The 26,553-nt window shown below is 44.9% G+C and overlaps 1 protein-coding gene across 1 annotated transcript in view; it reads right to left on the reverse strand.

Moving 5' to 3' along the window:
- ALOX5 (arachidonate 5-lipoxygenase) overlaps window positions 1-26,553 on the reverse strand; it is an 835,151-nt gene that overhangs the window by 456,462 nt on the left and 352,136 nt on the right. The window contains exon 4 of the mRNA XM_078643116.1: window positions 24,189-24,311. Coding sequence (XP_078499242.1) covers window positions 24,189-24,311 — 123 coding nt within the window. The remainder of the gene's footprint in view (window positions 1-24,188; window positions 24,312-26,553) is intronic.

Below are 26,553 nucleotides of genomic sequence, written 5' to 3' on the forward strand. Positions count from 1 at the left end.
CATAGGATACCATTCCCACCAGAATCAGGATTACTAGGGCACTTGTAATCAGCCCTTTAGTAGTTTCTAAAGAGCCAACTGGGCCACACTCTCGCTTCATTTGAACACTCTGATATCTACTGGGTTAGCTGCACTAGAAATAAACAAACATAACAGATACAATCACGATGCTGCACATGTACAGACTTTTACATGCCAAAAACAGAAAGCTGCTAGGCAGAGAAACACTATTTCAAAGGTGGTATACTGTTTCTCATATAGCAGGTTGTAGCACGAAATGAGTGTTGGACAAAAACAATGTTGTTGCAAGCAAAAAATGCATCAAGGTCACTCTAACCTGACCATAGTAAAGGTGACCTAAGATGTGAGAAGGGAGGGCTGTTTAATCCTGCTAATATGGTAGGGATATGGGTAAGGTACATTTTTTAACTCACTGAAGCATCTCACACAAGTCTCGAGATCCAAAGGCCACAAAACAAAGTAATCAATAGAAAAGATGGCTGCAGAAGCAAGATACACCCTAGTAGTCCCCCCCCCCCCTGTTGAAGGAGTGGAGCCTAATCTCATCCTTTGAAGAACATTTATATCAGATGGAAGGCAAAACAATGATTGAGGAGAAAACTTTGGTGGCAAACTTCAGAAGATGAATGAAGGATTAGCCCCTCAGGCTGGAAGTGGAGAAAGGGAGCCTTGCAGAGAAGACTTCCAACCAGTAGCGGCCGCCCACATTGCGAAGTGGTGGAACAGGTGGTGGGGGAATACGAATCAAAAAATTCACAGAAGAAAGAATTAAAAATATTTAAAATTGCACTTTCCTGCCACTCTGACGGCCACCGCCTTGTTCCCAATCCTCGCCTCCCTGATGTCCGGGACAGCTGCCCACTGTGCAAGCTCCCAAATGCCAATCCCAGTGCTGCTCTCATGCTGGGAATCCCAGCATGAGAGCAGTCCTGGGATTTGTCTGAGCACCCTAGTTTGGAGCTCAGACAGGGCCTGGGAGCCTGTGTTGGTTGTCCAACTGGCTGTACAACACAGCTTGGGTTGGAGAAAGGCTAAGTGAGCATGCCGGTTTTGCCGGCCCCAGACAGCTGGCCAACTGTCATGTGAACTTAGAAGTGCCCACCACTCCTCATCCCTGGTGCTACATCTGCAGTGTCAGTATGGATGGCCCTGCCCATCCCTCAGCTCGGCTGGCATCCTGCAGGACGAAAAGGAAAATGGTAGTACAATTGTTTTATTATCAGTTTATTTTTTCTCCTTTTCCTCAGCTGACTTTCAGCAGGAGGGCGACGCTGCTCAGCCACAACGAAGGACCCGCCCCTGGTTCCATCCCTTCCAAAATATAGCAGCCAACAAGAAGAAGACTTTTGAAGATAGAACCCTAAAAGACAGCTCCTCTGCAGCTCAATGAAGGAAGGCCATGCATGGTTTAAAGAGGAAACTTTTACTTACATTTTAACTATCTGTTTGCAGCTTTTAGTGTTGTAAATTACATGTTCTGAAAACTCCTGTTCTCTAGTGTTGTGTGCAAATATTGCAAGCTGTTTTTCTTCGAAGACATTTTCAGTCATGATATAACTCATGATTTGTCTACGAGACCTTCAATGGACCGGGACAAAGACTCCAACCCAGACTGTGATTTCCCCCAATGGGTGAGTGAGAAGTGGACTAGAGCGAAGCAGGACATTATACCTGTACAAGTGCAATATGAACAAAAATATAATACATGTGATGTAAAAAATATCTGAAGCATGCTGCTTGCAACTGGAGAGGTGGGAGGGTGCATTTGCATCTACAGTGCTACAAGCATATAGTTCCCAAGAAGGTAAGAGTTTTTTTTTTCCATTTGTAGCATATGCTGCTGTAGATCACATGCTCTGCACAGACTTAAAATATAAAAATACATAGCTCTCCTCGTAAACCGTGGCTTGCAAGCAATTGAGGCAGATGCTTGAAATAATAGCTTAAATACTGTTTGGCCGACCTGTGCTTCTTATCAGGCATGAATACCCACACAGTTATGTTTGGTAAAAGTGTGTATTGTGTACCACGTACCAGCTTTGCAGGTACCAGGGAAGGTCATTGCGGCTCCCTTTCCACAAGTAGAATGTGCTCTGTGTACCGTTTGGTCTACACTTTGCATTAGCTTAGCATACTTTGATGCATTTGACTATCTACCTAGCAAGGTCTGACTTTGAGATACAATTTATCAAGTGGTGGTTTGCAAAAACAAAAAAACGGTTTGTTTTGTCTTGCAAATGGATTTGGAACAGTCTTCTCGACTACCATGTGGTGTGCCACAGGGCGCTTCTCTTAGCCCCTCACGGTTTATATGTACAACTGATTAAATACTTTGGATTTACCATGGTGTTGTATGCTGACGACACTCAAATTATTGTCTCAGTTACTACTAACATTCATGACACAGCAACTAGATATCACAATCGCATACAACAGATAAGCAAGTGGATGCTGGAGAACTGCCTGAAATTAAACTCAAGGAAGACTGAGGTCCCAATTTCTCCTTCTGGTCACCTAATTGGTGCCCTCAGGAACTTGGGAATCTTCCTTGCCCAGTAATAAAAGCTAAGAATCTGTGAATAATCTTTGACTCATCCCTTTCCTTCAAATACCGAGTTATTGCCGTCACTTCAGCGACTTTTTCCCTCCTAAAAATGCTTAGAACATTTTTTCTTTTCTTACCTCGAGCTCTTCAGAAAACAGTTGTTGCAGCTTTCGCCTCTCGAGGCATTATTACTGTAATACCTTCTTTGTGGGCCTACAGATAGGTCTTCTTAGCAGACTTCCGGTCTCACAGAACGCTGCTGCCGAATTCTTGCAAAAGAGTCCCAGACAGCGTTAAAATCACTCTACCCTCTCTTCATTGGCTCCCTATGGAGAAGAGAATTGCTTTTAAAGCCTTATGCATTGCCTTTAAGGCACTACATAAAGCCAGCCCTGAATGTCTCAAGCACCAGTTTAGCTGGGACACTCCACAAAGAAACCTTTGTTCTCCAATGTCAAATTGGCTAGGGTTCCTAGTTGTCGGCTGTCCAGGTGGGGCAGCAGAAGTTTGTCTCCTCCACTTTCAAATTTTGGAACACCCTTCCGACACATTTAAATAAGTTGTCCAATTTGCTTTCTTTTAGAAAAGCCCTCAAAACGTGGCTCTTCACTCTATAGGCACTATTTGTTCACAAATTCAGGTCTTTTCTTCTCATATTCATTGATCCTAAAGTATCGTCTGATCTTCAGTTGGTAGCGCATAGACGCCTTCGGGTATTAGCCAGCGGTTTATAAATATAAAATCAAATCCAATACATCAGAACCCTCTAACATATGTCACGAAATAAGGTTAAAGTAAGAAAATTGTCATCCAATAGTCTGTTTGATATAGAAAAAGAAGCAATCTTTGGCAGGATACACAGATTTATCCTCAAGACAACACAATCTCTTTATACGCCTGATTGAAAAACTCTTCCACCAAAAAGGTTTGCAGTGCACCCAATTCACTATGAAGGGATTGCTAATATAAATGTGTCTTCCCATGAAAGATGTTGAAGTCGATAGTATATGAAGTCTATAGGTACATTTTTTATTAGTTAATATAACGCATACAAATTAATTAAAACATACACAACAGATCATATTAACAGATAACATCTTGAATTAACAGATACAATCTTGAATTAAAGCTGTCAATCATAAAAAAGACTTTCTCGCTTGGACCGCAGTCATTAATACAGGGTTTGCTAGGGCAACTAAAAGCAAGTTTTGCATACCCATATAAATGTAATTGTGTGTCGTTTAAGTTGCCTGCACTGTAGGCCCAGAACTACGGGTTATTATTGGTTTCGAATCCTTGGTTGCTCAAGAAATATTTCAATGAACCCTTTTTGTGTGCGAAAACAGTATATTCTCATCCTACTGCAGGTGCAGGAACTCGACCTCGTTATTCTTAGCTTTAAGGAGATACCTGGAATATATTTGAAGAAGACTGAAAGGCGAGAAGGGAGGATGCCTTCCGTGCCTAGCCTATTTGAATCCCAAGGCCACTGGAAGACAAGAAGAACTTAATTAAAGCTTCCATGGAAATCTACTGGAAAATATTGCAAGTGAACCAATTCATCATGTGATGCTTTTGGGAGGGGGGCTGAACTTTGTCTTTTTGTATGATGCGCAGGGACAGTGAAAGTAGACTTCTGCATTTTTCGGAGGAGAAGGAGCATCTTAGAGCGAGCTCCATAGCCTTAAGCTCTTTGACCCAATTGACGAGAGTACTTCTTAGGAAGTCAACACGTGCTGACACCTTTGGGGTATGGCATAAGGGAAATAGGCAGGACCCACAGTGAGAGCAGTGTAGGGAAAGATAACTTTTGTTTTCCTTCCTCATGAAAAAGGATTTGGACTCAGCTTCAATTCTGGGTTGCATTTTGATTTTGGAGTTCATCACATTATGCCTTTTATTACGAATAAATTACCTTCGTAGATTCGGCTTTGTATTGATTTTCATGTACATATATTTTCTGATTTTAAGGTGTGTTTATATTCAAATATTTTTGGCCTTATAATAAAATCCATAAACTGGAATTCGGAGTCTGTGGTCTTTTAAACATGACTAATTTGTGAGTATAATTGTGAATTGTTTACTCCCCTCAGCCACTTTCAGCAGGCAAATAAAAGACCATCTGTGCTGAATTTAGTAGGGAAGGCAAGGACTAAATTTAGTGTAATCACTAGTGTCAAAACTTGTACTCAACAGACAGGATAGGAAACAGCAATAGTAATAGTCTCAGCAGCCCACCATGATCATAAATACCTACAAGGGCTCTTGTCACGTGCGTTCTCCTTACCCCACCTATATTTGTGTATCTTCCTTGGCAAGGGTTTGAAAAATATCCAGGAACTGTACCAGTCTAATATTTAGCATTGTGTTCCTTGGGTTAAGTGACTCCATCTGTGCTGACCTACAAGACCTGATCCCTAGGTTATTGTTCAAAATGGGGTTTCTGGTTGGCTATGGTATGCACCTAAGCCAGGCAGAACACACCACTCTAGCCAGGTTAAGGGAGCTACACACCCAAGATAACCCCTGCTCACCCCCTTGGTAGAGTGGCAGAGCAGTCAGGCTTATTCCAAAGACAATATGTAAAGTGTTTCACAATACACACACACCAGTGACACAATAAATACACCAGAAAAGAGACTCCACACAGTAGTATATACAAATATCTCATATATTATATAAAACACATAGACCGCAATCACATAAATCATAAATCACTTTGCCATCTAGGCAATTGTCCTAAAATCACAGTTAGCGCAATAAAGTAAATACTTATAGGTTGCACACGTCATGAAAAAACCCTACACCATCACTGTACACATTATGCAGGTGCTAAAATGATATTCACTATCCTATCATTGCAAGGTAAAAATGACATAAATCGTAATATCAAGGCATGAAAGGGAGCAGTTAGGTAGCGATAGAAAAACACATGAACCACAATATTCAAAGATATCACTAAATACCTACCCAACCACATAGGGTGCAGTACCCTGCGCACCTATTACTGACAATGTGGTATGGACACACCAGTGTGGGCCCAAAAGCACCTACAACAGGTTATATGGTAATTATGTACCCCACACATAGGTTACCGGGCCACCTGCCCACCTATAACAGTGAATATAGTAATTCCATGGTTTCATGACCTCCGCTGAGGATTCCTCCCAGTCCTGCCAGCAGATTCGCAGCTGCCCCCTCAAAGGTATGACACAAGAAGAGGGGGGAGGGTACATACATGGCCCACATCGGCAGGGAGACCTCGGTGGGCCCCCCGCATACCACACATTTAAAGGCCGCTGGCCCTGGACACACGGCACAGCTGCTGAAATCAATGCTTTAAATTACTACAGGGAGGTGGGCGCCTCCACCGAGGTTCCACCCAGTCCAGATAATCATGTAAACGACTCCAAGTTTTTCCACAACAAGGGGGGGGCGAGGGGTCACACAACTCTCCTCTGTGCGGGGCTTACAGGGCAGGCAAGGTGCTGGCACGTACAGCGCATTGTAGGTGCTTCGGCAACCGACCAGGGCACCTCTGTCAACAAGCGCCCGAAGGGCTCAGGGCAGGTAAGCTCAGCTTTTCAAAGGGATCAAAGCAGCCAGGCTGCTTTACAAGCTGCTTTCATAGGGAAGCAAGCGTTCACAACACATTGAGCTCTGAGCCCACCCCAACCAGAGCCCATGTCTCAGAACAGACAAAACCCAGCACTAAACACGCTCTGTCTACAGGAATGAAGCACTCACCGTGTGCTGGACTCTTCCAGCACAATGTGCCAACACATGCCTATTCAAGCCCTCCCCCAGTTCAGGGACAAAACAAAAGCGCTCCACACGTGCTGTCCCTTGGCAGTTGAAGGTGGCCGGATTCAGAGTTCCATGGGCAGCAAAAGGTAAAACCGAGTCTTTTGGGTCCTGGCAGAATAAGAAGTGCTCACCACATGCTATGCAGGACACAGGCCAAACTAGAAGCCCTGGAGAGCACTGGGGTCACAAGAGCAGGGAGACAGTCAGCAGGCCAGCACCTCAGATAGTTGCAGAGTGGCAATCTATCTAGCAGTCCAGCAGGCCTGTAGGTCAGCACAACAAAGCAAAGTCCAAGTAGTGGTCTCTCCTGGCAGAACAGCAGTCCCTGGCAATATGTAGTATGTAGAGCCAGCAGAATCCGGTTACAAGTCCCACACTTGGGGTCCGAGCCCCTGTACTTATACTCACAAAGTCTTTGTTCTGGAGGTAAATTCAAACAACTTTAGAAGTGCACAACAACTTCATTCAAGCCCCAGCCTTGGCTCCAGACAGACTACAGGGGGGCAGAGATAGCATTTTGAAAGACAAGCACAGCCCTATTCAGATGCAGGTGACACCTCCTCCCACCACTACAGCCCAGGAAGACTCATCAAGATATGCGGGGCACACCTCAGCTACTTCTCAGCTCCCTCTGTTACTGGCTAGAGCAAATGCACAAAACAGGCCCCTGTCAGTCTAAACCAGACGTTGATTGGAGTCAGGCTATAAAACACAAAAAGTCATATGCACACAGAAATGCCCACTTCAAAAAGTAGCATTTCTAAAATAAAACCATCTCCTTTCACCAATAAGTAGGATTTATCACCACTATTCCAAACATACAAAACATGGTAACGCTACCCCTCTCATATCGGAAATTACCACTGAAACACCTATCAGGGAATTCCCAATGCAAACCTATGACAGGAGGAGCCTCACAGCAGTGAGTAACCAAATAGGCTGTGTTTCCCTGCTAGAACATGCCACACAACAAGGGCACATGTTCTACCTTTTACCTACACAGCACCCTGCCCAAAGGGCTACTTAGGGCCTACCTTAGGGATGACCTATATATATATTTTTTAAACTTTATTTTGGCCGTTCAGGCCAGAAAAGTGCATAAAAGACAATTCCCAAGTATATACACAATGTATACAGCAATTACATTTTCATAGTGTATGCACGGTTAAAAACACATACTACCAAGTTCAGTTTTCTCGAAAAAAAAGAGCCGGACAATCATTAGAATACACTTTAAGAATAGAGAAGGGGTGCCTCCAATTAATCCTCCCCTATAGATGCTTTAAAAGTCCTCTCCTGATATGCCACATGGCATTTAAAAACCAAGATACCGTAATACAATTGGAGGATCAGATCATATTTTAAAACTCTAAGAGCCTCGGCACAATGGGTAAACCCTACATTTTTATATAATTGGGTTACCCAGCATTTGCAGGGTAGCACATATGCCGGGCAGAAAAACAGCACATGCAGATCAGTTTCAGCCGTTAGTTTACAACTGGGACATACACTCGAGTTCTCGGGAGCCCATGAACTAGTATACTCTGCTGAAGGTAAATTCCCCCATCTGAATTGTGCGTATAGTTTCCTCGCCATGGGTGGCAGGATTGCATCCAGAAAGGGTTCCTTCATGTACACCTCCTTTAATTGTAAAAATTCCCTCGTCAACCTGCCCTCTTTAGCGCTCTCCTGTAGAGACAGCAGGTTAGATTGCCTAAAATGTTTTACAAGATCCACCCTGGATATCGTGGGACAGGATAGCTCAGGAGATGACCAAAGCTCCTGTCTCCCAAGCCTATTCAAAAGGCTTCTACTATGGGCCAACCATGGTGTTTTACTAGGGTTTAGTCTAGGGAGGAGCTCCTTCAGCTCTTCTTTAAACGCATTCAGCTCAGGAGTTACCCATATCCTCCGCCAAAATGTCAAGGGCCTGAGGGCAATTTCTTGATAGATTGGCCTCATACCCAAGTCCATGCGGAGGGGAACCAATGGGGTGCTGCGTGGTAGACATATGAGCTCTCTCATGAAGTTATTTTCTAGCTTCACAAGGTCCATAGTGGAACTATGCCCCCAAAGCTTCGCCCCATATAATGTGGCCCCTCTTGCTTGAGCCTTGTATATCTCCACCGGAGGGGCTGCTGGCTTAAAAGCAGATGTTCAGAGCATTTTCATTATCCCCCTGCTGTCTGGGTGAGCCTAAGCTGTGCTTTGGTCATCTGGGGGCCCCACCCGAATTGCTCTGACAATGTTATGCCCAGATAATCAAATGTCCTTACTTTGTCAAGGAGGATGCCATTGAGAGAGGGGTTTGGGCGCATGCTCTTTGGAGGGTTGAAGACCAAAAATTTGGTCTTAGATACATTTATCTCCAAACCGCTCATATTACAGAACTGTGCAAATCCATCCAGGATGCGTTGAATGCCTAGGGGTGACTTGGAAAATAACAAAGTATCGTCCGCGAACATCAATGCGGGTATTTTCCCAGTGGCCAGTTTTGGTGCATCAGTATCTATTATATTGTTTAAAAAAGCAATAAGCCCGTTGATGTAGAGACATAATAATGTAGGGGCTAAAACGCATTCTTGTCTAACCCCCTTTCTGACAGGGAAGCGCAAGGACAGTTCCCCATGTTTACCGCATCTTACTTGTGCATAATTATCTGTGTGTAGCCTCACCAGCACATTACGAAGGTATGGTGGAATCCCAAGCTCACCAAGCACCTCCCACAACTTCTTTCTAGGCACAAGATCGAAGGCGGACTTCAGATCAACAAATATGAGATAGAGGCTGCCACCCTCCATCTTCACCGTTTTCCAGAAAAGTAGCTGTAGAAGGAATATCTGGTCCACGGTGGACATACTTGACCTGAAGCCGGCCTGGTAGGGGCTCAAGATTCCCTGCTCCTCCATACACCTGCGGATCAATAAGACCCTGCCCATCAGCTTTTGGGTGTTGTCGATTAGACTGATGGGTCTATAGTTGGTGGGTAGAAGAGTTCAACCCTTTTAAAGTATGGGTGCGGACATATGTCCGCACCATTCCAAGTATCTGGGGGATTCATACCCCTAAAAATTGCGTTAAATAAAGTACAGAGATATGGGACCCAAACAATGAGCTCTTCCCGGAAAAGATCCCCCGGGAGTTTGTCAAGACCTGGGGCTTTATTGGGGAGTAAGCTAGTTAAAGCATTTCGAACCTCCATCAGAGAAATATCCCCACCTCCCTCCTGACAGTGCTCCAAGATGTTACTCGAGATTTCTGGGCTTGGGGGACCTTCCGCCTCACAATTATACAGGGACCCAAAGTGTAACTCCCATACTTCGGGCGCTATGTTAGGCTCTATAGCTGCACGTCCCCCTCCTCGCCAGAGCTAACTAGCCTCCAGAACAATTTGAAATCATTAACCTTTAGGGCAGTCCCCAAGGCCTCCCACCTTTCTGTTTCCCAATCTTTCTTTTCCTGGTGCAAGATCTTCCTATGCTTTATTCTGGCTAACTTAATATTTGGCCTATCTTTGGCTTTCACCACATTTACAAGCTCTTGTTTTGCTTTGTGGCATTTGCTAATATACCAGTAGCATTTAGGTTGATCTATTTCCCTCCTAGATGTTTCTGGGTAGAATACATCTGCCAGCTTTACTACTAGCTCCTCATGGATTATTTTAGCTTTGTCACTGTCCTGTACGAATGTCTCCACCTGTCCCAACTCTCTCATTCGGTCTATTATAGGTATTGCAAGCTGGTACACTTTTGCCAGTTTGGGGGGAGACTGCTGGACACGATTCCATCTAACTTTCCTTCAGTTATTAGTGGTTACTAGATCACCGGTGCTAGTCGCCGGGTTTGAGGAGATGGCAGATACGCCCAGATTCCCCAGCTTCAATGTTACAATCAGATCGTTATGATCGCTGTCCTGCCTCTGTTGTACATAGAAATCTTGGACTTTCTCCCAGGTTCTTGTTTCCACCATAATATAATCTAATAATGAGGGGTGACCATCACAATTGAATGTAAATTTACCAGGAAGGTCAGACTTGGTCCTCCCATTGATCCTCATTTTTAACCTTGGCAGGGATCCCTGTAAATAAAGAATGTTCACAAAGGGTTCTTAGGTCAATTGTAACTTGCTCCCCCACATCTTTATTGCACTGATCACAATATAAGACAGTGAAAAGATCACTCACTTAAAGCACCCTCTTCTCTTTTTGAGGGTGGCATGGCCCGGTAGGCATTGCAGCACCCGCCTAGCGGAGAGCTGAACCTCATGATGAAGTATGCCACCAAGGTGCATCCTATTCTTGGGATGCCCTTAATGGGGATACCCTGTCACCAGGAGAATCATTAGAGGACATATGTTAGCCTGTTCTCCTGTTAGATGTGGGTTTATTTGTGGAACGCCTTATCTGTTGAATGAATGTCATGTTGGGAGGAAATGCTCCTCGCCCTCTTTGTTGAGGGTAGTTATCCGACACAAATATCCAGCAGCATTGATTACCATGGCTGCTTTGCTCAAGTCGGAGTGATGAGGAGGAGTCTCATTGATGTTTGTCTCAACTTCCTCACTACATATGGGATCAGGGATAGTGGAGGAAAAGTATGAGCACATTTCCCATGCCAATCCATCCATAATACGTTATCCATGGATTGTAAGTGTAGGTATCTGGAGGCAAAGCTCTCGCATTTCGCATATTCTGTGGTGTCAAACAGATTAACAATAAGCATTCCCATTGTTTGTAGTACCTTTAAAGTACTCTGATATTCATCTCCTACTCGTATACTTGTTGATGTGTCCTGAATCGTAGGTCCGCAAAGTCACTGTCCACATGAGGGAGATGGTATGCTAGCAGCAGGATTTGGTGGCTATTCAGCCAGTGCCATGTGGATTGTGCTAACAATGGCAGCAAAGGTGAGTGAGTGCCACTTGGTTTCTGAAAATAATACATCGCAGACATGTTGTCTGTTTTCAGCAGAACTGTTTTGCAGCAAAGGAGCTTGTAAAACACTTTCAGTGCCAACTGGATTGCTGTCAACCCCAATAAATTGTTATGCATTCTCTCCTGATGCTAAGTCCAGACTCCTTGAACTGTCCGGTCGTCTAAGTGCATTCCTCACCATACAAATGAAATTCTGTGACAATGGCCACCTGTGGTGGGTCTGCTGAGGGCCTAAAAATGTTCTGCCCTGTGAGGAAGGGCCCGAACTTAAGCTCCAGACACATGAGATGACTGCGACCTGGGTTCCTTACCGTTGCGGGGACGAAGACCTCACGACGGGACTCACACAGCTAACAGACTCTTCCCTCCTCCCACAGAATGCCAGAAAGGACCCGGATGTAGTCCGTCCTTACGAAGGCGGAACCAACACCAACAGCAGCCAATCGGAAGGCAGGACAAGAGGTCAGGACGCGCAGAAAAGCGGAACAGCCGGAACAGCAGCTGTGTCAGCGGAGCCGAATTACAAAGAGGATTGCCAAAACCTCGAGGACGCCGAGGAGACCACGAGCAGCAATGCCGGCCCGGTGAGCACCGAAGTGGAAGACCCTCCAAGGACAAACAACGACAAAGGAGCGGAAGAGCTTGAAGAAGACGAATCGGAGATGTGGACGGAGGACTGGTGGGTCCCGGAGGACGCACGAGCCGAAACAACTCAGGAGAGTTGTGGCCACCAGTGGTACGTGTCGGGGAACGGGGTTTAGGAAAGGGGTGGGAGTGTGTTGTACTACGGGCGGTGGGCGGTAAGCAGCGAGTTGGGGAGGTCGGAAACTGATTGCATAATTCCGGAACACTCGTGTCTGCCTCATTGCCTGGAGGGGGGGCGAATAGGAAGAGCAAGCTTTCTGAAGCCCTTATCGTACCCTGCTAAGCACCCTCCCGCCTTAAAGCTCCCGAACACCCTCACACCTCGCCTTTATTAGGTGAATCATAGTTTATTTTCTAGAAATGAAATGAAATTTATAACGCGCAACTAAGCCCTTAGGCATCAAGGCGCCTAACAAAATAAAATCAAAAAAGGCAGTCTCACGTGGTTCTGGTGACGGTAACCCCATTTCACCTAGAACAAATCCTAATGTCTGCTCTCTCTTTATTTTGAGCCACTCCGGGACTCCGAACCAACAGAGACCCGTAATAGGTTTCTCAAGAGCGAAGTTGAAGAGCCAACCCAAGGTGCCATCCAGATATATAGGAACTCCCTACACTCCAGGAATCAACCTTATTGTTTTCTGTTCCGGACTTTTGGACCCCACCCCTTTTTACTTCTGTTCTGGACACTCAGGACTATGACTTGACCCGCAATAAGCAACCTTTAACCTAAATAAACCTCTCACTATTCAACCCATACGGCCTCCTCGCTTCTGCTTCCGACCATCCCACCGACATTTGGTGTCAGAAGTGGGATCGGAGGAAATGGAGGCCGTAGTAAAAAAAATGACGGAGGGGCAAGACTGCCTAGAAAAAATGATGACCCGATTTTTGGAAACAGCAGGATCCGACAGGGAAGCCCTACATAAGACTATTACTGGTCAACGACAAACTCAGTAAGCTGCCATAGGAAAATTGGCAGAGACATTAGGACAGCCTCGGGGTTACACCGCCCCCCCCTCAGTAGTGGTACAAAAATATGTACAAGGAGAGGATCCTGATTTTTTTCTGGCTAACTTCGAAAGGATGGCCCAGGCTGCTCAATGGCCCAAGGATAGGTGGGGTCAGTATCTGGGACCTCTTTTGTGTGGGTACTTACAAGCAGCCTATCAAGCCGCGAATCCCCTCGGAACCACCCCATACCCTGATATAAAGCGGTGTGTCCTTGAGAGAATGGGAATAGACAAAGAGACTTACCGAATACGACTTAGGCAGATCAAAGAAGGCCCTCAAGAAAACCCCAGGGCCCTCTGCTATCGCATTCGAGATGCTGCTGACCGATGGTTAAAGCCCTTGACTACTTCCAAAGAGGCCATCCTTGAAAAGATCTACCTAGAACAGTTCCTTACATCATTACATCCACCCATCCAAAATTGGGTCATGGAAACACCCGAGTCACAACCCTGTCCGACCACCACAACCTTCCCTGTTCCCAAAGAAAACAGAGACTATAACCCTGATTCCTACTCCTTCCCCAATCACTCCTAGACCTACTGCTCCAGTGGGACCACAGTGTTACCAATGTGGTGCCTTTGGACATATAGCCAGGGTATGCCCACAGAGAGAAGAACCAATGGAGGTCGGCTATACACGGGTCCTATATGGTGGTCAGGATACCGAACCTAGATCATTCCACAGAAAAACAGCAATAAATGGAGAACCCAGAGAAGCCTTAATAGACACAGGAAGTAAACAAACCCTTGTGAGACCCCAAATTGTCCCGGGAGGGCCACCCCTTCCGACAGGAATGGTGAATATACAATGCATACATGGGGACAGTAAGACGTATCCTATGACAGACGTCTCTATACAACATCAGCCAACCCAGAGCCCCATACGAATGAGAGTCGGTCTCCTTCCACGACTGCCTGAACCTATGATACTCGGAACCGACTATCCCCATTTTGACAACTTGTTGATAGAACAAGAAGCAGAAGAAAAAGAGTGGAGAGAAGAAGCCCCTTTTTTCTCAGAGCCCCATCCTGACTGGGAACCAGGAAAAGACAGAAAAAGTAGACAACAGAAAAGAAGAGAGAAAAAGAAAGGGAAACCTGTCCTACCTACAAACCCCGAACCCTCTCTATGGGAACACAATAGAAATTTCCGCGCAGCTCAAAGGGAGGACAGTACCCTACAAGAAGCATGGAAACAAGCCGAGGAACAGGAAGACCCCCTCCAAGTAGGTCCCCAATTCTTCACAAAAAAAGGGTTGTTATACCGCAAAGGGGGGAGGACACTTCCCTCTCAACTTCTAGTCCCAGTACCCTTTCTGGAAAAAGTCCTATACCTGGCCCATAGCCACTTATAAGGGGGGACATTTTGGTGGGGAGAAAAAAGAGAAGGCTATACTAGAGAGGTTTTATTGGCCAGGGATTTATCACCAAGTTAGGAAGTATTGTAAAGAGTGCGCAGTGTGTCAAAAAACTAGTCACTCCCTTCCACCCCGTGTACCATTAAGACCACTGCCCGTAATTGACGTACCTTTCTCAAGGGTAGGAATGGACATCATAGGACCCATGTTACCCTCCCATAGCGGGTGTCGGTACGTACTCGTCCTGCTAGATTACGCCCTGGACTTGAGAATCATGTTGAGGTAACACTGCTGACAGTCGATCCTTGGATGGCATGTAAGGTTTATTATTGCCTGTGCAGTCCCCATCTGAAGGATATGCCTGGCTGGGACAGTTAATCCACTTGGTCAAGGGTCTCAAAGAGAGGGTTTCAGGGCTTAGTTGCAGTTGGCCTGCTTGGATGCAGGATTGTTTTTCTCCCTCCATAAATTTCCTTGGGTTCGAAGACCAGCATTGACTTTGCTGGGTCCTCAAGCTCCATCTTGTAGTGAGTCCATCAATGCTTTCTACAGTATCTAATGGTTGTTTTCTTTTTTAATGCCTGTCGGGCCAAGCAGCTCACTACTTCTTGGTCCCTGAGCAAGCACAAGTTGAAAACTGGGTGATGGTCCTACCACAGCAGCTTTCGGTAACATCCAGGGCATAACTAGACAGGCGTATTCCCCATAACCCACCTACCCAACAGTCACTTTCATAGGATCTGGAAAAACCTCCAGTCTTGGTCAAACTTGAGTCCTTGTTAGGAGACGTGGTTCATCCCACGCTGCAAAAAAGACAAATCTGGTCATTAGAGTCCCAAAAAATTGTAATTTTTAGCTGAATGGTCCCATAGCTTCAAAAGCAAGTTCAAACCTGATGGCGGAAAAATATAATCTGAAGTGGAGTCTTTGTCCTAGTGCATTGCAGGTCTTAGAGAGGAGTCAACACGTTATATTGAGACTGAAAACGTCTTTGAAGAAAAACAACTTGCAACATCCACACACATCATTAGATGGTAGGAGTATGAAGATCCTGTGATCTACAGCAGCACATACTACAAACACTATGTCCCTCATTGTGATGACGGTCGGACTGCAACCAACGGTTTGTCGGTTGCGGTCTGCCAGACATCTAGTGCTGTGATCCGATTACCGCATTAAGATGAGCGGCGGTCTGAGGCAGCAGGCAGAGGCACCGACCAAAGATTCCAATGGGGTCAAGGAGCCCATCCGTCCATCGGTCGGAAAGTAATCCCCTACAATGGGGCGGTGCCTGGGATTACGATATGTCTTTCAAGCAGCCTTTCAATGGCGGTCCGAAAGCCATGGGAAGGCTTTCGGAAAGGGACTTTGGGGGCCCCTAGTAGGGCCAAGCCCCTCTGCGGCCTCTGCTATGAGGCCTGGGGGCACCTGTAGTGCCCCCCAAAAAGATCTATATCATGCGTGCCAAGCACCACATGGTGCCTGGCACACAGTGCATAGATGTTTGCAAACATCAATTTTTCCAATGCGAGTTGTGCTGTAGCCCTTTTCCGGCAAACATGGAAAAATGGATGTTTCTGATCACCTCATGGGCAGTCGCATCCTACTTCACTGGATGGAACCACTGACTACTAGTCAGTCGGTTTCCATTCCAATAAAATAACAGTTAGAAGCTCGTAAGACCGGCATCCCAATCAGGGCCTATGTTATGATATGTACTATTATTGAGGATTTTTAGACTACAGCATACATCAGTAGGGGGTATCTTAGCACTACGTTTGGGAGAGTCAAAACATGTGAAAGACATACTGTTGCGTGAGCAGCTATGTATTAACGGCAATAAAAAGAGGAAATTATCAGAAATACTGCAGATCTGAGGAAGGTTATACAGAGTAGAGCAGTTTGGATTCTGAAGCCCCAAATGTAGAAATGAATTGCTAGTTTGATAGAAGACAAGATTAAAAGGGTCTGTGTTTCGCCAATCTGCTCCAGAAAAAGATTAGCTATGACTGCACAGGCCCTCAGGACAAAAGATAAAGATTTAAAGTGAATGTTTTTAATTGGGAACCAATGAAGAAGATCCAGTTTGGGGAAATACCATCTGGTCTTCAAAGCTTTTCAGTAACAATCTTGCTGCTGCACTCTGTAACCCCTGCAGCCTGTTGATGGCATAGATATGACTACCAGACCCCAAGCAAGGTTGACACAAAAGAAGTGACTGCGGGAACGCAATGTGAAAACAACAGAAATCGAAAGACATGTCAGGGATGCTTGAGGTGAAAAAAAGCGTGTCTGGATGTAGTTATCATTTGAGCACTCAAAGTGAGATTTGAGCCTTTCAAAATTAAGGCAGCTGGGGGCATTGGCGCTTGTTTGGATAACAAAGGTCAGGATGCCATAGAAGATATTTATTTTTAGAAGCACTGCTCATTTGGCTGGATTTAATTTAAAAAAGTTGCCTAGAATCTTTATGACAGAGGGTCAACTGCATTTTATCACTTGGAAGATCAATGGTCTACTCTAAAAGGGGAAAAGGCAGGTGATCTCGGAACTGGATATGCTCTTTCTTCAAGAAACCCATCTGCTAGTAAACAAATGCTCCTTTTTTGCACGTGTACTTCGCATAGATTTTCCATGCTAGGTTTACCAGGGGTTCGAGGAGGGTAACCATCCTTATCAAAGACAGGTGGTCGTCAAAGTGTTCCGGTCTTGGTATGACAGAACAACCCAGCATGTAGCTGTGGTCGGCACCCTTCAGGGTTAACCCCTCTCATTGATTAGTGTGTACGCATCTCCTCTACTGTCCTCAGATTTCCCTTGACATTTGGGGGAAGTACTGATGCAACTCATGGTTGGACCCTGGGTTGTGGGAGGGCAACCTTAATGGCGTGGAGCATACATCTATGGACCGCTTCACATTGCCCTGTGGGAAATGGACTAGTCTGGCACATTTAGAAGGGTTATTAAGGTCCATGTACCTTGTAGATGCCTAACAGCTTTGTCACCCAAAGCTGTCCTCCTCCGATGCACACAACTCATTTTCATGCTTCAGCTATTTCTTGCTCCCTTAGCCACTGCACCCAATAGTGGGAAGGGTGTGGATTCTGTCTCGTGGTTTATTTGATCATTTGCTGGTTGAAATGACATTACAGATGGGACTGCGTGGAAACAGAAAGGGTTGCTGCCATAGAGACTTACTTGAAGAGGAAGGAGGACTTGGTTGAGTCTCTGGGGACACTGAGGGAGGCTCTTAAGGCCACAGTCATAAGGGAATTAATAATTACTGTAAGGGTCAAAATCATAAGTCCCAGCAGGATCTTATGGACCAAGAGACTCACATCAGGAACATGGAATCATACTACTTGGCCTCACAGGAAAGCTCAATCCTTGGGTATTTGCTCCATACTTGAACGCTCCTTCAGCAGAAATGTTGAACAAAGTGTGCAATGCTTGCCTCACATCCAGAGCAGCATACCAATGAAGGGGACAAAGCAAGAAAAACACTACAATGGCTTAGTGTGTCCCATCTCTTGGGAAAGCCCTTTACCCAGATCTTGGACATTCCTGGTAAGTGTGTCTGTGGCGAGCTATCCATAGCCCACAGATTTGCCTTACTATACTCAATTATAAGTAAAACTGTGTGATTCTCAACCGAAGGATCTGATCTCCTTTATAACAGATTCCCCCTACTCGCAAACTAGATGCTTCAGAGAGGATTTTCCTAAAATCGGGAATCTCAGTATGGAAATTGGGCAAGGCATGGAACCAGCTTCAATCCAGTAAAATCCTGGGTCAGAATGCATTATCCATGACATTCTTTAGGGCTTCATTGTCACTCCTTGGGCCCTGGTTCCTCATTCCCTTCCAGGAGGCTTTCAGGTAGGGGCGGCAAACCTCCGCCAGATCAACCATTGGCAGATATTGTGGTTATACTTTAGTCGAACCCACCAGCATTCGGTTGCAGATCTTTCCTATCATCTCCCTCCTAACCACAGAGTTGAAGATCTGGGCCAAAGCAGTAGCACTTTGACTGCTGAAGATGGTGGTATCCCTCATCCACCCCAATCCGTCAGGTTTCATGCCTCACGGAGCCACAAGGCACAATATCAGGACAGTCCACAACGCGTTGGCCCTAGCGTACAGGCTACCTAAAGACCAGGCACAGCTTCTGGTCGATTTCCTTAAGGCCTTCAACTCAGTGGAATGGGACAACCTATTTTCTCTACCTGCCAAAATGAACTTCAGTCCCCGTTTCCTTAAATATATGAAACTGCTCTTCATGTGGTTGTCTGCGATGGTTCGCATAGGAGGGGCAATCTCTGAGCCCTTTCCGAATGAAGAGGGGATGTGTAACAGGTGCACCTTGCCACCCCTTGCTCTTTGTATTCACCATAGAACCGCTCACAGACTGGCTGAAGGTGCATGCACAGGTCTGAGGGTTTGAATGGACACTGGGAATGGAAGACCGGGTTTCTCAAACACTGCAGACAATCATACCTTCCTTGGCAACCCGTTTACAGACCGTGCAGATTTTTGGGGTCTTTTCTAGTCTTCAGGTGAATGAAGCAAAGAGTCAAAGTTTCTGGTACATATTCACTCTCCCGGTGCACTTTGGGCGACCGGTTTGTGTATCACCTTGGACAAGTTTCGTTAATTAGGAGTATACATGACCACAAATCTTCACAGGGCTTCAGACCAGAACCTACAACTACAATTAGACAGAATGACAAAAACCTTCTGACACTGGGCCTCACTCCTGTTGTCCTACATAGGTAGTTCAGCCATGTTTAAGATAGTGATGCTCCTGCGCTTGCTTTACCAACTATAAAACTACCCTATACCATATTAAAGGCCTTTTTTACCTGCTGCAACGCACTGCTGTGTGGCTTCCTGTGAAATTGCATTTCCAAATGTTCTAAATCAACCTTTGAAGGTGGCATAGCAACTCCAGGCATTGAGTCTAATTGTAGGGCCTCACAGTTTGCGATTTTAAATGATTGGTGGATTTTCCGACCCGTCCTACACTTCTGAAGGGTGGGTACTGAATAGAATGCAATTACCACACCTCTTTTATGGACGCGCCTTTCCCACAATCCCTCCCACCAGCAACACAAGTGATGTTTAGAGTTTTGGGTGAAACACTCAAGTCCCTTGGTTGGTCCCACCACCTGGCCCGAGAGAATCCGTTATGGTCGGGCACTTGGCTAAGAAGAAGCAACGCTGTTGGGCTTTAAGCGCTGGGACCTCATTGGTATATCCAAATTGGGCTATTTGGTCCACCATGCCACATTAAAGTTATTTCTTGATCTGCAGGAAAAATGCGATCTTCACTACGCTATCACTACCACCACCTACAGATCAGACAGACATTTGCCCCTACATTTCCAACGTAGAAGACATTCCACGTACACAGCCCGGTAGAATCCAAAATCTTTTTGACTTTTCTCAAGCAACATCAAAGTTCCCATATACAAATCCCTTCTGGTCAATACTCCAGATTCCTTTGTCCAATTTCCGAGGCATGGGTATTAGACCTGGGCACGCTTGATGAAGATAATTGGAGGGAAGCCCTAGCATATATAACGGAAGCTGCTACAGTTTATTAAATCCACGCCATTTAATTAAAATAGTTACACGTTGCTGATCTCCTGAGGGTGAGGCTGTGGAAAATGGGATCAATACACTCACAAACCTGTCTATGATTCTCAGCTCCTGTAGGCCACTTTTTTCACACTGTATGGGGCTCCATAGTTCTGGTACCCTTATAGGAAGGGGTGCTGATAACCCTGGAGGGGGTCTTGAGATGGAACCTCCTATAAATGGCTTGCTTTTCTCCATACTTCTGATGTCATTGATGGGAATGGATACCAGTGGGCTTCTTTGTCACTAGGTTTGCTTGTTGCTAAATGGGACAATCCAAGGCATGGACCGATTCTGCAGCAACCTCGCTGAGGAAGTGGAGGTCTGGGCTGGAACGCTCTCTCAGCTTAGAACAGCCCATTTACATGGTCTAAGGCTGTCCCCAGAAACACAGGAACATTTGGAGAGAATGGGCACGATACAGGGGGATCTATCTTGAGCTGTGTGAAGGGAGACCCTGGACTTTGGACATGGACATACAAACGTTGGAACCCCTGTGGGGTCAAGGGCAGGGGAACCCATGAGGGAGGGACTCAAGACGGTGAGGCACATAAGGGTGCCCCGATACTTGGCAAAGGTGGGGCACTTGGCTCAAGTGTACTCCGGGATGCAATTTTGGGCTGCAGGTTTATACTGTACCACATATAAAACAAGAAAAAGTGTCATAAAAAAGTTGTCTGACATCCACCACATTACAATAGGCCAAATATGTGTAACAACAGACAGAGCTGAGGAGACATAATATGTTTGTATGTTGTTGGTTTGCAAAATGATCTTTAGGTTTACTTGCATACATATTAGATTCTGTTCAGTGTGTAGACAACAGTGTGGTAACAGGTCTTGCATATAAGTTAACTACTAGTAGTAGTAGTAGACTTTATTCAGTTTTAAAACGAAAAGCATAAAAGCACATATAAGATTTACAGTTCAAAAACATTTGAGAATACCTGGACGGATGCTAAAATCTAAAAAACTGTCAATTAAATGCATTATATTCAATAAGACTGCATATAAACTAATCTAAAGATTATGTCACAATACTGTATATCGTAATCGATCAGTATTAAAGTGTTTATTGTGCATTGTATTCCTAGAATTACACCCAATCTCGCAGTAGTGAGCACCACATTGTTTGACCATTAAGTTAAAATCACATACACTAAAATAGACTAAAACACTACTACTCAGACATAATAAGAATTTTGAAGTGAAAACGGTATGAAAATCATACAAGGGATATCAGATACTTCTCTACTAAAGGATTATATGTTCTTATGCCTCTGCTGCCATGCGTGTAGCAAATATTTTAACAGGGCAAAAATGAGCCATTCAGTGGTATAATTCGACGAATCCAAATTATAGCCCTCATTTGTCTTGTTGATAAAATACGACAAATTGGAATTAGCCAAGTTATCCTGATATTAAGGTAGGTGGGACAGAGGTATAAGAAATGCTCCTCTGTTTCAGGAAAGGCCACGCAAGATGGACAGTCTGGTAGAATATTACAACCTGTTGTAAATAAGTAGATGTAGACAGCAGGACACTTCTTTGCAGTTATAAATTAGGTTTCATGAGTTACAGCAGAGCAACACAACTCGCCAGCTGACCAGACCTTCAACTGTCAAGTGTGGAACCTCCCAGTACAACATAGAATGTGGACAGGCATTCTGGGAGGCTAGTAGGTAGGAGCATAGAGGAAAGTGTGATGACAGCAGGTGGCCATGTTGGGAGGAGCATATGTTCACTACACATCCTCCTCCTTTATCTAGAAATGTATTACACACCATCCTCCTCCTTTATAATACAGAGAAAAATAAAGATAGAGAAGGCAAACAAGCGTTAAGGGGCAAAGAGTGTTGAGAGTGAAATGTGAAGCGAGGCACATCACACAAAAACAACTAATAGGTATCACCACCACCTATTCCCCTTGAACTGATAAAACAGGAAAAAAACTGTTCACTTTCTCCAATCTGTCCTTGACCAGCAAAAAAACATAAAGAGACAATTCACTTTCTTCAACCTGTTTTTACGCTCGAAGTTGAAGATAAAAATTCAACTGAAGATAGAATTTGAACTATAAGTCCCGGTCTGGTTCTGGATCCCTCTAACACATTCTTGAACTCTTTCTTAGGTATTGGATCCTTTGCTCTGGTTGAGAGCCCCAGAATTAGATTTTGTTTGTGGACTCTAAGTTCAAGAAAATATTTTCCTCGATTTTCTTACAATTTCTGATACTGGACTCTTTATCTCAGTACGGGGGCACAGAGACCCTGTTGCAGTAACTTCTTCTTGGTTCTGGGAACATTTGTACCCTTCTAGTTTACAGACAAGGTTAGGAGCTCCCTGACCAGCTTCCAGATGTGGAACGTTAGACCCTGTTCTGGATCTTATGACCCACTTCTGGTCGCCATACCAGTCATGGGCTCTGTGCTCTCTTGGATGACCTTGTCCAATCCTTGTCCACTCTTGGACGACCATAGTCCATCCTCGTTGCCAAAATGTTGTAAATAAGTAGATGTAGACAGCAGGACACTTCTTTGTAGTTATAAGTTAGGTTTAATGAGTTACAGCAGAGCAACACAACTCGCCAGCTGACCAGACCTTCAACTGTCAAGTGTGGAACCTCCCAGTACAACATAGAATGTAGACAGGAATTCTGGGAGGCTAGTAGGTAGGAGCATAAAGGAAAGTGTGATGACGGCAGGTGGCCATGTTGGAAGGAGAACTAGTTTACTACACATCCTCCTCCTTTATCTAGAAAAGACAAATGACCGCAGATGGCCATGTTGGGCGGAGCATATGTTTACTACACAACCCTTCCATTTGATGCAAAAATCATTTAGTGGCAAAACACCTAATCTAAATTATAAGTATAAATATGCTGCTGGGGTGTGGGGTCAATATGATTCAAGGATTCCCCGCAGTGCATGTAACCTTTGTAATCCAAAAACCTTCCTGTTAACTTCCCTACAGTACTATGATTCAACTAGAGACCATGAACATGATACCAATATTTCTTTTTAATGCAAATCAAGGTGTCTTTTACAATGTTGTCTGGATTAGACCACAGTTCACTCAAGCCAAGTTTGTGCACCCATGTCTTAATATATTGAAGCCAGGGTATACTACCTTTGTTGTCAAGAGCAATAACTTGAGAAAAAAGATTGTCCTATAGACAGTGGGGAGTTATTAACCCACACACCAATCCACAAAGCTAAAGTCTGAATGCTGCCACATGCACTAATTTGTTAGCCCAATATCCAAACGAATAGGGGTTAAAAGCACACTCTATGGTAATACAAGAATTGATCTCATAAATGTATTCTGTGTTTTTTCAACAGCCCCTAAATTGTGCAGTTTCCGTCAGCCTTTCCATGGTAGTCCAACCCTGCTCCTTGATGAATTAATCTATCTATATATATAAAAATGAAAGTATGTCTGTTTGTCCTTTATGCATTACTACACCATTCATCCGATCGCCATGAAACTTTGGGAAGTTGTTGAGTACACTTCCGCGAAGGTTTCTGGCAAAATAAATAAATAAACAAATCGTTAAAAGTTGTTGAGTACACTCCTGCAAAGGTTTCTGGCAAAAAAAAAAAAATGCTAAATATCGGCCCCCGGCCCCCCAGGGCCCTCATAATCTTTCCAATACTGAACGTTTACAGTTTACGGTGCGACTCGCTTTTGCAATGACCATCAAAAAAGCACAAGGACAATCGCTGCAAGTGTGTGGACTAGATTTGGAGAATCCGTGCTTCTCACATAGACAACTGTATGTGGCCAGCTCACGCATCGGAAAACCTTCTGATTTATTTGTGTACGCACCAGACGGAAAAACAAAAAATACTGTGTATCCACAAGCACGCAAATAAATAAACAGAATTAAAACAACACTTTAAAATGTTTTCCATATTAAAATGAATGTTTCAATAAAAATGACACAATGTAAATTGAATGTTATCATAACAAGTTTCCTTAAATTTCCTTTCTTCTGAGATCGCAGCAACGAGCGACGGGTAAGCTAGTATTTAATAAAGAAATATGCCCTTATACATACATCCATTCACTATCTCTGAGGTTACCCCTGCTGCAAGATTTTGAAAACCTTCACCCTATCTCAAAACAGTTATATGACAATAAAAAGCCCTGGTCTAAACCTTCTTAAAAGTGGTAAGAAAATATAAAGTAGTAGCTGTATGTTTATCTCAAAACTCAATCCTTACGCTTTTGAGTAGTTCAGAATGAAGTCAACTCCTTTTTCACTGTCGAACTGTATGTCGCGTGGCAAATCACTGTGACAATGGGCATCGATGCTGAGGGGAAAGCCAGGATGCCATTCTTTCCATCTGTGAAACAATAAAAAAACAAGCATTTACAATGCAACGGTTTCGCCTTTAGTCAAGAGGTAAAGAAGAAGCAAGGGGGATAAAGAAAGACACACAGAGAAAGTAGAATGGAGGAGAAAAAGAAAGCACCACTGAGATAGAGCACCATACATCCGTGAGGTGAAAGAGAGTGGGAAGAACTGAGAGAGACAAAGAAAGTGCAGCAACAGAGGTACAGAAAAAGAAGAGAGACCAAGAGAGTGCCACTGAGATAGAGGTAACAGGTAAATCCAACCTAGAAATCTCTCCCGAATGTAATCCTGTCAGTAAAATGTAATTTAGAGTGGAAATAGTGAGGTGCCACTACCCCGAAAATTGATGGAGGTGGTCGGTAAGGGGATTTCTAAGAGAAATATTTTCTTCATTAAGAAACAGAAATAATATGCACGTGTAAGTTTTGTATTTTATATTTGTTATGCAGAACTTGTTCCACATGTGAATCTGAGACGTATACAGGCTCGCTGGAACAAGCCAGAGAGGTGTGAACCCACAGGACGAAAAGTATTTTTTTCCCCTCTGTAATTTTGTGTGAATTGAGCCATGAGTAATGAGACCACCAGTTATGGCGACCCCCATCTCAACGAACCCCCCCCCCCCCACCCCACCCGAGAGCCACCGCAGTTTTTACCTTGGATCGGTAGCATCTTCATTCACCCACTCGGGTGGGGGTGAGATGAAAAAGTGAGAAGTACTGCAACTAAAGTTCTTCCTGGCAATCACTGTGCTGTATTTGTAAAATGAAATAAAGAGCGCAAGGAAACGCAGGGAAGCTGCTCGGCTATTACAGGCCGTAACTCAAAGGCGCCGAGCGCTTCTCAGCCTCGTTTTTCACGAGCCATAATTCATTCTCCCCCGCCATCATAATGAAGGGGGAAAAGTGTTTATTTTTGTGTCCGATGCTTTCTGGCCATGAATCAGTGTCATATTAATGTGCAACAGACTAGGGTGGAAGTGCGCTTTTATGGTCATGAGCTGCGAATTGCGGCATTACCTCTAAGTGCCGGCCGTGGCAGAGGTCACCCTCCGATCCGGGGGCACGAGGACAGAACTAACATTATTTGCTGATACCCCACCCCCCAATCCCAGCCCAGATTATGTTGTAAAGCTGGATATGCCGATAAACAACATTCAACAGACCTAGCACATCTGAGCTGGCATTCCCAGCGCAAGGAGAGACATTGTTGTATTGCAATCGTTTTTTTTAGTCAGAAGACAGCAATGCAGCACTTCGGCACACATCCAACATTTCCCTACAACGCACTGCCTGTGAGATATAAACGAATAATTTTCGACTGCTCGTCAGTGCTCGTCAGCACATGCCAGGGTGCTACATCTTACTGAGCCCGACCTACAACCGCGGCCAGCACTTTCTGTTCCCCCAACAGTCGACGTCGGCACTCACCCACTGCAGCAGCAGAAACCACGCGGGGCTCATTCTGTCTTCGAAAGAGGGCTGGCCGGATTGAGTTCATTAATGGATGTCTGCTTTAAACTTTGAAAAATTTATAAATGGTGGTAATAATGGCTTCGTTGATTTGCATACACATCAAAACAAGTCAGGTCCCGGGCCGCGCTGTGATTGGCTGACGTCACGGGGGTGTCCCGGGCCGGCAGCCTATCACAGCGCGGCCCGGGAATGACGTCACGGGGGTGTCCCGGGCCGGCAGCCAATGGCAGCGCGGCCCGGGACAAAGGGGCGGGGCTTAAAAAAAGCACCAGAAACGCCCCCGAATCGCGTTTTCGAGAGAAAACGCGATTGACAGCCTCTGCCTCCCAATGGCTAGCCTCCATTTATGGAGCTAGCCAATTGGAAACAGAGGCTGTCCTAACCTCACTATTAAAAACAACAGATTTCGATCTGGGAGGGGCTTCGCCCCTCGCCAGGTTACGAAACCTAAAAAGGGGCTATTACATGTCGGTGCTGTCACTGCTCCTGATTTATTGCTATTTGTTTATTGTAGAACTGAACAGTAGTTGAGTTGCTGTTTGACATGGGGGCGGTATTATGAACGCCATAGCACCCTTAAACGTCATTGACTGCATGCCCCCTGCTCCCTTCTCCCTCCCTCGTCTTCCTTACAGCATTGACCACTCATGCGCTCAGAAAACATCTAAAGCAGAGGACCACTGAGATTTGTTCTTGTAGGAATGAGATATGTTCAGTGGGTAGTTTGACACACAGGGGCATGTAAAAATCGGAGCA

The sequence above is a fragment of the Lissotriton helveticus genome, chromosome 5_1, assembly GCF_964261635.1.
Source record: "Lissotriton helveticus chromosome 5_1, aLisHel1.1, whole genome shotgun sequence".
NCBI lineage: Eukaryota > Metazoa > Chordata > Amphibia > Caudata > Salamandridae > Lissotriton > Lissotriton helveticus.